Source organism: Halichoeres trimaculatus, unplaced genomic scaffold (genome assembly GCF_033239565.1).
Source record: "Halichoeres trimaculatus isolate MK-OKI-2021-1 unplaced genomic scaffold, fHalTri1.1 fHalTri1_scaffold_4, whole genome shotgun sequence".
NCBI classification, from domain to species: domain Eukaryota; kingdom Metazoa; phylum Chordata; class Actinopteri; order Labriformes; family Labridae; genus Halichoeres; species Halichoeres trimaculatus.
Genome location: NW_027437182.1, coordinates 20,791,351 through 20,805,828, shown reverse-complemented (window position 1 = coordinate 20,805,828; position 14,478 = coordinate 20,791,351). Strand labels below are relative to the sequence as shown.

At 42.1% G+C, this 14,478-nt stretch overlaps 2 protein-coding genes across 3 annotated transcripts in view; one reads left to right on the top strand and one right to left on the bottom strand.

Moving 5' to 3' along the window:
- lnx1 (ligand of numb-protein X 1) overlaps window positions 1-5,956 on the top strand; it is a 41,945-nt gene extending 35,989 nt beyond the window's left edge. For both annotated transcript variants that reach the window (XM_074668162.1, XM_074668161.1), the window contains exons 8-10: window positions 570-816; window positions 1,429-1,587; window positions 4,941-5,956. In XM_074668162.1, the coding sequence (XP_074524263.1) occupies window positions 570-816; window positions 1,429-1,587; window positions 4,941-5,076 (542 nt within the window). In that variant the 3' untranslated portion in view covers window positions 5,077-5,956. The remainder of the gene's footprint in view (window positions 1-569; window positions 817-1,428; window positions 1,588-4,940) is intronic.
- fip1l1a (FIP1 like 1a (S. cerevisiae)) overlaps window positions 5,950-14,478 on the bottom strand; it is a 47,083-nt gene continuing 38,554 nt past the window's right edge. The window contains exons 11-12 of the mRNA XM_074667900.1: window positions 6,374-6,487; window positions 5,950-6,271 (exon numbers count right to left, since the gene is read on the bottom strand). Of these exons, the coding sequence (XP_074524001.1) occupies window positions 6,133-6,271; window positions 6,374-6,487 (253 nt within the window). The 3' untranslated portion in view covers window positions 5,950-6,132. The remainder of the gene's footprint in view (window positions 6,272-6,373; window positions 6,488-14,478) is intronic.

The following is a 14,478-nucleotide window of genomic DNA, read 5'->3' as shown; positions in this document are numbered from 1 at the left end:
TGTTGCCTGAAGTACAGTCGAAGGTTGGCGAGTGATAGAATTCAGCCACGACTGCTGATTTCAGCGCATTCTTCCTTTAACGTTACCATATAAAGACCTCTCAATCCCCGTCTTCCTGGGTGTGTTGATGAGAGGAAAAGGAGAAATTCTGATTTGAGGAACTAGCAGCTAACAGATTAAAACAGAGGTAAATTGAGTCAGTTTGTTTAGTGCATGGTTCAAGGTGCACATTACTGTATTCATGTGGGATGCAGTAGCAGTGTTTATAAAGCATGTTTTTTTTTATTGTGAAGGACTATTCATTTGCATATCAACACAGAGCAAACGTGTCCTTTGAGCTGCTGCTGGAAACTGTGTTTCTCTCCACACACTTTCATCATTAGGGGGCTTTTTTAAAGTGCAGGTGGAGCCTGCTTTCCCCTCCTTTGTGTTGCTCCTGAAGGGTTTTTGAATATTAATCAGGCAGGTGATGAGCCCCTGTCCTGTGAGGTCTCCTGGAAAAGCATTAATGAGGGCAGAAACCCTGAACAGATGCTGAGCTGTGCTGTCCACTTCCTTCCCCCCTGCAGGTGACATCCTGCTAAACGTGAACGGGGTGGACCTGACGGGGGTGACGCGAGGGGAGGCTGTGGCAAACCTGAAGAACACCTCCTCTCCTGTCGTGCTCAAGGTCCTGGAGATGCGTCCTCCTGAAGAAAGCCTGCAGGACTGCACACTGCCGCCCTGCCTCGTACCCTCACCCACAGACAGCACCAAGAGCCCGCTGCCCAACGATGATTACTCCCCGGTGTGGGTGTCATGGCTGCAGCTACCCAGGTCAGCACCTTCAGCTATCTCCAGCACATTCTTCTACTTTTTCAATTTCATTTCCTGAGCCCATTATTATCCACACCCCCTCACTGGTCTTTGTGACCTCTGCCATCTGGTGCCAACTGAAACGATGACAGAGCCAGCTGGGAGAAGAAAGCTCATTATACTTTCAAACTAACTTTTCCCGACTTAAACATTCTCTGCTGTTGTATCAGTCAAACTTCTGAGTGTGAGAAAGTTTCTTACAGATTGAAAAATGTAGTTATCTTCTTTGCAGTGTCAGAAAGACACAAAACAACTGATGCTTTTTGCAGAAATGTGTTTCTCCTCAAAGTGAATTGATTAGAAGTCTAAAGTGAGTCCTGAGCCACCAAGGGAATAAAGTCCAGGATTTAAATATAATTTTCACTCAGCCCTTCAGTTATCTTTTAGAGACTGATACAGAAGTCATACCGTCCTCTTCATTTCACACCTCCTGGGAGGGAAAGTCTCGCCTCGGTTCAAAGATTAGCTCGGTCTTTGTCTCCTGGTTTCAAAATGGATGTACAGCACAGTGTATATAACTTGAAGTTGGAGTACAGAGATTAGTGTTTTTAATCTCTCTCTTGGCTTGTGCAGGCATCTGTACTGCTGCAAAGACATCGTCCTACGACGGAGCACCTCGGGCAGCCTGGGCTTCAGCATCGTAGGGGGTCAAGAAGAGGTCAACTGCAATCAATCCTTTTTTATCCGCTCCATCGTGGAGGGAACGCCGGCCTACAACGATGGCAGGATAAGGTATTCAGACGAGATTTATCTCTTAATACTGCTCTGAAATACATGTGGAGCCAGAGCTCTTTCTCTAATCTTTGTTCTTTCATTAACCGAAGAACTACTGTTGGTTTTAGAGGAGGAACATTCATCTTTTCCATTTTACTCAATATTTTCATTGTAAATCTACTCATTCAGGTTTGATATTTAAACAGATTTTCAGTCTAAATGTCTCACTACACTTTATATGAACCAGAGCCAATCCTCAAGTGCACAAACAAATCTTATTTTAAGATGCTGCTGGCTGAAAATTAGGCCTGAATGCTTTCAAAGGGATAAAATATCCTCTTAACTCTTATTTGAAGAAATTTCTCAAGAAAACTTTGCTTGCTACTTTGAATGATGTTTTAATTCAGGATTTAGTTTGATGTTCTGATTAGATTTCAAGCAACAGTGAGGTTTTAGTTTATAGTGTGTGTAAAATGTCAGTTTGTACAACAGAGGATTGGGGCCACGAAAAAAAAGTATATAAAAAAAAGGTTAAAAAAAGTGAATTTGCATCATAATCTCATTAACTTACAACTATAGAGCTATTACCTTAGTCTTTGGTTATAGGCTAACAGAAGATCTAAGAAATGTAGTATGACAGATGTGAGAACTGATTTTGATAACTCTACACCTCTCCTGGGTGAAGTTATTTAATTTTTCTGTCTCATATTTTATCGGTGCTGCATTTTGCAAATGTTTAATTTGAACAACAGCTGACTCTGCATAGAGGTCAATACAACTTCCTCAGCGCTAAGGACGGCTCGTTTTAAGGAAAATACGTTAGAGCTCAGACTACAGACAGACTACCTCGCTGTGATTGCAGATGTGTCGATTCATAAAAACACTGTTCAACTGATGAGTTACCAATTAGGGAAAGGGGAACCAGTGAACAACTTTCTGACTCTATTGGACTCTTTAACAAAGCCCCAGTTTCTTAGCACAAAACATCAGCACAACATCATCTTAAGTATAATTATGATTGTACTTATACTTATTATAATTGTGCTGATGTGCCAAAAGATGAAATGATTCCTTATTTGTCAAAACTATGCTTAAATTTAACTTCATTTCTGTACAGGCGCTCTCCTGATAGCGTATAGCTATAGAGTTAGATTTATGACTTTATTCTTGTAAATTTATGAGATTATTCTGTTAGAATAACTTTTTTTCACATTTCTTTTACTTTTCTACGTGGTCCTAATTAGTGCTGCACGATTTGGGGAAAAGGTGCGATTGGCAATTAGGTGGACAATATTGCGATTGTGCTTGCGATTTAATAAAAAAAGGTGTGTCATGAGTCTACAGACTTGCTTGGTTATCATGGAGAAAAATCAAGAAAAAAGCAGAGATGGATTACTGAGGATTTTAATTGTGTAATAATTCTCAAAATATCCAAACTTACTGTATACAAACAACAATGTACAGCACAACAGTACTGTTTTGTTTGTATTCAAAATAGCACATTTATGCCACTTCTGCTTTGCATGTTTTGAAAATTACATCTTTTTGCTGTGTCATTTACCCGGTAACCAAAATAACACCAAATAACTGAGGTAGAGTTTCTTTTCCCCATGAGCGCCTCACTTACTTCTTTGTGCTCCATCTTGTCTGATTAAACTGCCGTACAAGGGGAGCAGGTAGTCACATGACCAGTTGAAACAGTGACTGATTAGTCATCTCATGCTCACTCTCTTACTCAGTCACACACAAACACACAGACACACACACATCACACGCACAAGCACTCTCATTTTTTTTACACTTTTTAAAAATAATTACACAATCACACCTCTTTTGTGATTACGTAATTGCATGTGCTGACATTGCGATTGCGATGATCGTGCAGCACTGGTCCTAATCTTCCATCATAAGTTTGAGTTTCGGAAATTCATGATGAGCATCTTTTATGGCTGTCTGACATTTCAGAATATTGTTGATTGGTGTTCACAATTTCAAGGCAAAGAGTGCAGTTACCACCTGCTTTTATAGTACAATGTCTTGAGACAACATTTACTATGTATAATTGTCGATTGCTGCTGTATAAATAAAGATTGATAGATGCAAAACAAAAAACTGGTAGTGTTTTGACCCTGGCTCAAGGGAAGCAGCTCATAGGAGACCATGTATCAGAAACTACAGTTTATGGTTAATAAACTAAAATTATTGCATATCTAATGATTATTTTAAACATTGCAGTATTTGAGTCAAAACTAGGGATGCACGATATTATCGGCATAATATCGGTATCGGCAGATATTTCTGCCGATATGCACAGCCAATAAGGTGCTATTCAGTTAGGATTATTATTATTTTCCATCTGAAAAATAAGCTCCTTAAATAAAATGTAGCACTTCATTTATTTGCACTGCAGAGCTCTGTGTCTGTCACCAGGTTGTTACAGTAGCTCTAAAATAATCAAATGCAACTTGGTTATGTTTAAAAATGCATTGTACATTTAAAGTTCATGTGATCTAAAGAAATTATTTTTCTGTATTTCAATACTGAATGTCTTGAATTTGAAAAAATAATACATTTCTTATTTATGGTAAAATCAAATGTTTTTTATCTTGTTTTGTGTGTTTCTTAAACAAATAAGACCGTCACAATTAGAGTAACATATAAATTCCAGTACAGGATAGACTTAGCTTTCTTTACAGTGAAAAAAAAAAACAAACTTTTAATTATCGGTATCGGCCAAAAGGGGTTTTGATATATCTGCATATTGGATATCGGCAAAAATCCAATATCGTGCATCCCTAGTCAAAACAGTATTTTACTCTCTCCATTAGCCCTGAAAACTTGAAGAGGGACACAATGAGGCAAGGGGCTGCTGTATGCTGTAGATCCTACCAGATGACCTCAACCTGTGTCCCGCCTGTGATGAGTTTAATAAACATTAAAACAATCAGATGATGTATGATCAGTTCAAGAACTGTCATTCCACAATGTGCAGTTTTCGTGCAGCTGTGTAGCTTTTCCAATACCATCTGTTTTCACCATGTTTAGCTTGAAATCCTGAGGGCTACAGTGGTTGAGCCCTACCCTTAGTAAAGTTAACAGCGGTGAGGCACTGACCTTACATTCCCCTGACCAGTGCATCTTAAACTGAGGAACCTTCCTATCAAAACCAGATCTCAGCCAAAACACCATAAAATACATCTCTCTCATTTCATGCAGGTAAATTCTTTGCTGTACGAGACAGGATGCAGCCATGTTTTTTTAAATGGAAAAAGGTGTTTAAAGTGTCTTATTGACCTAATTTTACAGGAGCATGTTTCATAAATGTGAAAAACTCTTGCCTAACCATCTTTTGAACTCTGTCCTCTCTGTAGGTGTGGGGACATTTTGCTGGAGGTAAATGGGAAGAGCACATGGGGCATGACCCACACAGCATTGGTGCGCCTCCTGAAAGAGCTTCGAGGGAGAATCACTCTGACCATTGTGTCGTGGCCGGGCAGCCTGCTGTAGCAGCACTCTGAGCCCGCCACTGCTGCTTTTTTTAACAGCATGGACCAATGAATGTGGGAGGCGGGGCTTCAGACTGACTGCCTGCTGTGTGGGAGGAGCTTAAGCAGAGCGAAGCTCATGTGTGGATTTCTCACTTCTAATGGACGGCTGAGAGTTTGCTGAGTCTGGAGAGGGACAAACACAAGACTGGACTTTTACCAGAGGTTAACTCGCCCCTCCAAGAACGCAGAACCAGATGATCCAGGACTGAGCCGCTTTAGACTCAGATATGTAGATCTGTTTAGAGGACACGGTCAATCTGTGGCACAGCACCCAGAGGAAGGGTGGGCGGATAGAGAGGAGACACAACACGTTGCCAATTCCAGTAGTTAAATATTAGGGTATGCGTTAAGTTGGACTCACATTTCTTTACTGTAAATGTTGGGTGTCTAAAAAAAAGTTCTGATCCAAGCACTTGTAATACGTTTCTTCTGTTTGTTTGTGGTATGGCCTTTAAACGTAGGCTCCATCCTGTTTGTACTGACAGTGGTTGTCATCTTCATGCGTTGACCTGACGACACGTTGCCAAGTAGTAGTCTGTGTTGAGGTTTTCTTCTCTAATTTCAGAAGCTATGGCTAAGTTATCAATCCACCGGCAATAAAAAAATATATATAAAAAATAAAGAATCAGTGTGTTCATAAGGTGTTCAAAAGAATATTTAATTAGGTGACATTGTGGAGGCCTTACTCATTTTCTTACTTTTAAGAAAAAAATCTGACTTGGTTTGTGTGTGGGCGGTCTGGAGCCCGTCTGCTGTGGTTCTGTCTGTCACGCTTCGGCCTGTGTAGTATATCTGATGGTACTTTTGGTTAAATGATCAATAAAGTCATTGGAAAAAGACACTTGTGTGAGGGAAATCATTTGTCAAAGCAACACAAAAACAAGACAAAACCATCTGATGAAACATTTTTGATGAAAAAGGAACATAAAGTCATCTTTGCTGCAGTAATAAAGTCAGATTTCAGTCAGATGCCACGGGGCAGCTCTGCTCGTTAAGTGGATTAGAAGGATGAGAGTCACTCAGACTGTAATTTCCTCTCTTCATCAGCAGTAAATGTCTTCTTGTTTTTGTTTTTTCTTTTCTTCTTTTTGGGTCTGTGGCTCCTCTGACTGTCTCTGACTTCTCCAGCTTCTCCCCTGCTCCTGCTGCCTCCTCTAAAGCACAGATCACAATCACATAATACCCCTGTTGTCTCAGAATCTTTTTCATTAGAAGCTCTGTGTGTGTATGTGTGTGAGTGTGTGTGAGACAGAAACCTGTGCGGTGAGTTTTTCTTTCTCTCCTCTCTGTTTTCTCCTCTGTTCAAGCTCTCCAAAGCCTGCTGTTTCTGCCCTGGTTTGGTCGTCTTCCTGCGCCTCCGTTTCTTCTTCCTGGTGAAAAATACCCAAAAGGCTTGAGGTGTGTGTGAACTGGAGGTTCTCTCTGTTTAAAGTTAGTACAGACTGAGTCAGAGCTCACTGCCCACAGGGATGAGACTGCTGCTCTCTTCCCTCTGCTCTCCTGGGAGAGAAATAAGTCCGAGCTGAGGGGAATTAAACCAGAACTACAGGCCTTCTGTTTGCCCACTGAAGATGTGAAACTTCTCCTCTGGCCGAGGCTTTGGGAATAGAGAACATGGCACTTCTGGTGTGAAGGCAATCCTGCAGAAAGTCATGGCTGCACCAAATTTCCAAATGTTAATATTAAACAGATTAAAAATTTAGCCGGATGTCCAGATTTGAGTCAAGAGTCTGGCTTTAAGATGGCAGACATCAAAAGAATGCTGAGCCCACACAAATACTGACGGATTAAACCGTTTGGTTTTTAAAAACCTGAAGACACCAACAACATGACACACACAGCACAGCAAACACTAACAGATCAAATCACCAACAACCAGAGTCCACGGTGTCTGAACTGGAGATCTCATCCAGTCAAACAGGACTACAGAGGAACAGACCACGAGCTGGTTGATGAGCAACACAATGCTAGCTGTTATGCTAGCTGGTACATCCATTGTGTCACTCATTTCTTCAACTTTACTGTGGATATTCAACCTTTTAATAGATCACACATTAACACTGATTTTTCTTAGTTTTGTATATTTCTAAAGTGCATCTTGTCAGGTTTCCCCGCCTTGCAAGGAGTGAAGTTTCCTTTCCCCATCTACTCTAATTTGTTTCCGAGTTCATCTGTAGCCTTTCATGTGAACTGAAACAATAGTCAAACAGGAAACAAGCTGAATGAAGAAGGAAAAACAACATACCATGAAGACAAAAGTACATATGAAGCACATAGCTCAACAGATGTCAGAAATGGAGGATTGGTTCATTGATTTGTGTGTTGAAGTGTTTATAAAAAGTGTCCTGTAGAGCATAAAGCACAAACTGACAAAGAGCTGGACTGAAATTGCAAGCATGTGGTTTTTGGTGGATAACTAAGCAGCTACAGTTAAGTTGCCATAAGAACGATCTATTTGACGTTGATTGCAGTGAAACCTGTGGCCAGAAATAGCAGGGTTTTTTTTTCCAAGGATAAGATTCTGTTTCCCATGAACACCATCACTTACTGTCACAAAGATATGACTGTTACCAAGGTGCTCATTAGTTTTTGGAGCCCTCCTATTGGAGAGGGGTTTTTGCCTTGATTTAGAGAGGACTGGACAGTGGACAGAGCAAGAAACTGGGTGAGAGTAACGTGGGAAAAAAAGGGGCCACCGACTGGAGTGCAAACCTCATGGGACGCAATCTGAGGGGCCGTTTACACAATAATTTTAGGGTGAAACGCAAAAGTTTTGTTGCGTTTCAGCCTTGCATTTACACGGAAACGGGGTTCAGCCGACCTAAAATGTGAACTTTTAAAAACAGCCTCCAGAGTAAGACTTTTCTGAAACGCAGACACTGTTTCAGTGTAAATGGTAAGCGGGTGTTTTCAGTGGAAACGCTGTCGTCACACTCCGCTCCTCATGAGCACATACAACAGGACAACAGTACCGTTGTTACGACCGTCGTGAACTACCGTGTTGTGCTTGTGCTGCTCAATCTGCTGTATCTGCTGACTGTCTTTCAACACAATGTGCATCTGTTGCTCCACTTTTGCACTTAGTATTCCCCAATACACCAGATCATCGGCTGAAGATCTCCCACAAGCAGCTTCTGGACAAGACATTTATAGCGCTGACTACAGACCTGGCATGCTTACTACAGCGTTTTCAGTCTCTCTACGTTTCCGCGTAAACGCAATATTTGTTTGTTCAAGACGACTTTTTACAGGATGCAAAGCACCCAGATAATGTTACGTAGAGCTACTGTTTGAAACGTGACTAAGTGTCTAACGCCGCGGCCACACCAAACGCGAACACGCGAATTTACTCGCGCGAATGGCCTGTCACGCGTCGCGTGAACGCCCGAGTCTCGCCGCTGGACTTTTTTGACAAACTGAGGCGCGAACACGCGAACGTGCGGTACTGCACATGCAGAGTAGCGAGCCCGTTCATTTAAAGACCGAAGGTCCAAAAGAGCATCTGAAAAACAATGAGCTGTGGTTTCCAAAGCATGACAGGAGAGTGTGTGAAAGCTTTGGAGATCACAATCAATGCCTGCTGCCTCTCCCTGGTAATCCACCAGCCCTGCTTGGCTGTTCTCTGCGATCTCATCCTCGATCCCCGAACCTCAGACCCCCTGTACCCCCGACCACCCGAACCCCCGACCCATGTTCCCAGAGGTCTCCCTGGGGATCATGAAGGGGTCGAGGAAAGAGAGGAGCACAGAGAACTTCCATCTTTTCCCTGGCTCTGCCCCTTCCCTGCTCCTTCCTCCTCTCTATCAGGCTCAAAACTCCGCTGAGGAAAACACAGTCGGACTCAGTGATAGCCCGTGCAGGCAAATCCAGCTGGGAACGAATGTTTTCAGAACTTACATTCAAAACCTGTCTCCTCAGAGACTTTCAACCAAGCCTGCTCCTGTTTTTCCGGTCTCTGTAGAGTACACACGTCGTATCGTATAACTCTGGATGATGACACACCGCACAGATTGTTTTCTCCTCCATCCTCCGGCGGAGTTGAAGCCGGAGCAGGCGGCAGTTGCCCCCCAATGTTGTCAAAACAAGGACGTCGTGGGGGAATATTTTGAACTCGAGCGAATTCGCGTCTACCGCCCAAACGCGTGAATGCTCCAAACTCGCCGTGTCAAATGCGCGAATCGCGCCGCCCGTGGCGAATCGGCGGCTAAACGCGTCTTTGCATTGACTTTGTATGTAATCGCGCCGCAAATTCGCCGGTGTGGCCGCACCATAAGGCATGTCCATACAGTAAAATCAGATCTGACCATAGATATTGACAAACAGCTGGTAGAAATAACCAATTTTGGCACTCTTCTCTATTTCACTCATGCTGTATGAACAGGCAAATATCTGAAAGTGAGACTATTTCATGATCACCCATAAAGTCCTCAGAGCTTTGAAGCTTGGCTCTGGTTGTTGGTGAATGGAACCTGTGCGTGGTTTGTTAGTTTTAGTCCTACTGTCACTCTCCTAATGCTACAGGAACAAAATAAACCTCTCTTTGTTTGTTGTCATGGGTGAAGTTTGTCACATTTCAAAAATCTAAAGATAATATTTAATATTAACAATATTGATATAACATGAATCATAAAAGTCTGTTATTGTCGTCAACCTTCAGTGTGTGTGTGTGTGTGTGTGTGTGTAATCCATCCAGAAGTTAGATCATCAAGACATGAAGGACTGAACCACATTCCAAGCTCTTCATGAGTTCACATTTCTGTAGACTTTCTTCTCGGTTTACAAAAGTTTTGCAAAGTTGGTGCAAAATCCTTCTTGTTCAGCCCTTTTATGTGCTCCTGGAATAATCTTTACTTTCCTTCCTCACACAGTGCCCCTGTCTCAACAAAAACAAATACTTGTGTATTTTAAAAATAGTCTATAAAGTCATCATGGAATGTCAAATATTTTAGGGAACATGCATGCCAGAGGATGCTCCATTCCTGATTATTTTTCAGCTGAATAGAGCAACTTGTGATGTCATGATGGTGTTTGTCCACACATACACACACACACAAAGAGAGAGAGAGAAACAGCACACCTAACATCAATAAAGTCTGCGAGGGTTCAGCGCTCAGGTTCAGGGGAGGAGATTGAGATTGGGCCATTATTCAGAGCACAGGACCAATCATTGCTTCAAACCTCCTCTCACCTCATATCACCTCAGAGAACTGTTTCACTGGACCACAGAGCAGGATCCAGGATATGAGGCGGTCATAGGTTGAACACCTGCAGACGCTGAGAGTTACAGCTGAAGCCTGGGGAGCTGCTGCATGCCGGGGTTTCTTGAGGACAGTCTCAGCAGCAGATTATTTTTCTAACTTCTGACTGAAAAGTTATCAAAACATTTCAACAACTACAGCACAAGGCCACATCTTCATTTACTACATTTTCTATGGTTTAGTCAGACTCTGCAACAGCTCCAGACAGCTGTCACAGTTACAAGCTTTTCAACAGAAAAAGAATCAGAGAACATACTGAGTGTCCTTCATCCTGTGAGCTGGTTTCTTTCTCTGTGTTTCAGGTAAATAGAACAGGTAAGTGTAGTTGTCAGACTGACCCAGCCTGGGGCATCTGGGTCCAAAGCTCCCTGTTACCAAGCTGCCATCTCAGTCCTTTGTTGGGCTCTAAAACATGGTCTTTTCCACAAACACAGTGGCCCAACTCTGACTCTACTGACATCATCTCAGAGAACCTGGTTGCTTAGTTCTGGTTCAGACAACTGATGTATTTCTTTTTGTTGATTTGGTGTCCACACAAATTGTGTGATATTGTAAAGCATGTAAAAAAAATGCACAATTACAGGGCCTGTTCTTACATCATTACCCCTCAGCCTCCTCGACAGGCTTCCCCGACGGGTATCCTGCTAATAAATCCAAGAAAGAAGAAAAACACGACATGGTAAACAAAGAGTAATGATTCAGATTCAGACAATTTTATTAATCCTACATGGGGCAATTTGTGTGGAGCAGCTTGTACAAGACAGATACCCAAACAGAAATGAAGATGAGTTGACATAAAAGCAACAGCAAAAACTACACAAGAAGTTTAACGTTGAGAAAATGAATAAGACTAAAGGAGATGATGACACTGGACAAGGATAGATAGATAAATAGAAGGATAGTCAGTTTGACTAAATTAAGACAAAGTTTTAATAAATAAATACGGTAAAAAGATAGATAAAAGATAAGCAGCACCTAGATAAAGATCGTACGGAAGCAGTAATCTGATTGCAGAGAGGATGAACGACTTAGAATAACAGTTTGTTTTACAAGCAGGTGAAACTTAGTGGGGCTGTGTAGGCAATAAGCAGAATTCGTTTAGGACATGAGTTGGAGAGGCTAAAATATTCTCAGCCTTTCTGTTGGTTGCAAAGTGAGTTTGAGGCCCCGTTTACGCGACGTTTCATCTGAAAACGCTGAAATGGAGTGAAAAAAAATCTCTGTTTACATGGAAACACAGAGGGACTGAAACCACTGTAGTAAGGATGCCAGGCCTGTAGTTGGCGCTATAACTGTCTTGTCCAGAAGCTGCTTTTGAGAGATCTTCACTGAAGTAGAGTTGAGCTGATCATCTGGTGTATTGGGGAATACTAAGTGCAAAAGTGGAGCAACATATGCACATTTTGTAGGAAGACAGTCAGCAGACACAGTAGATTGAGCAGCACAAGCACGACACGGTAGTTCGCGACAGTCGTAACAACGGTACTGTTGTCCTGTCCTACAAAACTTTTGCATTTCACCCTAAAACCGTTGTCCTGCAACGGCCCCTGAGTCTCTCTGTTTTGCACCAGTTATTTTGGAACAGATTCTAACAATCCTTGTCAGACTGTTTCTGTCTTTGACAGAGAGCGCATAAAACCAACAGATAAAGGGAAAACAAAGGAGAATCTCAATAAAAGACTGATAATGAACAAATGAACAAACAACGTGTTCCAGGACTTTCTTAAAAAGGGTTCAATTTCCCTAAAAGGTGAATTCTCTGTTGCCCCCTCTTCAAAATCGCCTCAGTGTTAACATCAAATTTGAGTTGGTCGTCCAAATAAGTACCCAGGTATTTGTAAGACCTAACAATCTAATGATGGAAGACCAAAGGCTGTAAAAAAAATGGACTCGGCTCGAAGTGAGGTCTCCACAAAAACTGCTCCCCCTCGGTGGCTGGCTGCAGTATAGGTTAAAAAATCTGGCTTTCCGGCCATTCCAGATGACCTGTGGCCAAATTAAAAAAAAAAAAAAAAATACTCCTCATAGAAATGTTTCTCACGTTTCATTAGATATACAAGGTTAAAAACGAGGATTTACGCAAGTTTTAACAATGATTGACAGATGCCGTTCTCGTATATTTTTTTCGGGGATTGTAAAATGTGTGTGGGAGGTAGAGTCAAGAAGTGATTAGACTCTTAAAAGAAAAAAAATAATTATTATTTTTGTCACCCAGCTCCACTCAGATTCTACCAGAATCCCTCATCGTCTCCACTGTGCAGACTCATTGCAACTGCTGCCAATGGCTGCGCCTGTGACGCGGGTATTTTGGCTTCAAAACTGTACAATGATAAATGGCGAAGCCACACTGTCCACATTATATACAGTCTATGTAGAAGACATCCAGTAATTTGTCTTCTTTGCGATTTCCATATAGCTCTTTGATACGAAGCTCAATCAAGCTTTGTTTCCGAGAAGGCTGTGTGCCACGAGGAGAAATCCAGCAGCCGCTGACGCACGGTAAATGATGATTCTTTTGACCAATCAAATGTCTGCAGTGTTTGTAGCGCCACCTTCTGGGGTTGGATTGGTTTAGTCTGGCACCACAGGAGAAGGTTACCAAAGAGTGGGACAGTTCGTCTCCTTAATCTGTGGATCCGTCCCAGGATTAGTCAGTGGCAAAGCTACAAAATGTGCTATAATGAGATGTCCTGAACTGAACCGCTTGGTGGAAACTGGGCTTTTGTGTTGGCCGGTGAACGAAGGGGGGGTCTGGTTTGTTAAACTACTGCAGCATCCTATTTTACTGTCTGCCATCTTTAAAGGATGCAGTCAATTACAGGCTGACCTTCAGAGCTGATTTCCTACAACAGTTTCTCCTACAGAAACGAGATACTCGACAACATAATTACAAGTCACCTCTAACAGACTCACTTCATTATGTTTATCAGTTATGTAAACTTTCCTGCAGGAAGTATACGAACAAAGACGATGTCCTCCACTCAGCCTGCTTCTACATAATGAGGATCATACCACCAACTCTCCTCTGTAGCTTGTACTTCTAAATAATGTTATATAACACATGGAGATTTGTTTTTCTGTTGCTAAAGAAAACAGCATTGTTAGCTCTTGATCCTGACCTTGTTCTTTAAAAAGTAAGTTTTTCCTAAGCTGCTTCTCCGTAAACACAAACTTCACAACACGTGTCTTCAGAGGAGGTGAACCTCCAGTTACAAAAGCAGAGTCCCTGAAGGCACAAACAGAAAACACTGAATACAGACACTGTTGGTTGTTTGTCACATTAAAGTGAAAATCTGAGCGTGTGGGGCTGTTTTTCTCTCGCTAACTCTCTCTCTGCAGAGCCTGCAGATTTTCAGTTTAAGAATAATCAACCTGACCTTTAAGATTCATCACTTTTCTCTGCTGCTGTTAAAGCCTCATCTCGCACAAACAGGGTAAAGGAAAAGTACAGATACTGCACTGCAACACAAACAGCTCACACATGGCTGCAGTGATTATAACCACTCACTGGCTCCATAGAGCAGGAAGAGGGAAAGAGCCTTTAGGGGCAGAGATGTTGCGAGTACAAAGCTAAACATATTCAATATTTGGAGACAGCTTCTCTGTTAGCAGCTGGGATTAGGACCCAGGGCCCACATTTGTTCTTGCTCAGAGCCATTAGCTTTAACACAGAAACAAGCAGCTCGTATTACAGCAGGAACCCAGACAAACACTTCCCACAGAGGCAGTGTTAGAGAGAGTAAATTATGGCATGGCAGCCTCAGGATTTGTTTTCACTTTTTATGATATTATTCATTAGCCTGTCAGGGCAGCAGAATCACAGGATTCATGAGACGTCTGAGCCTGAGCGAGTTGTAATTATGTCCAGTCTGTCTCTGCTGCCGTCACTTCACAGAGACACCCCACAGCCTCATGGCGGATATGAAACATGGTTTGTGATTGACGTAATTAACATGAAAGTAATATCCACAAGATTAAACTGCAGCTGTGAGTGGTGGGATGAAATGCAACACTTAATGACCTGTGGAGCAAGAATCTGGTTGCCAAGAGAAACGGAACATGTCCTCATGGCGGTTCTGTGAGGTCGCCTTAAAACAGATTCG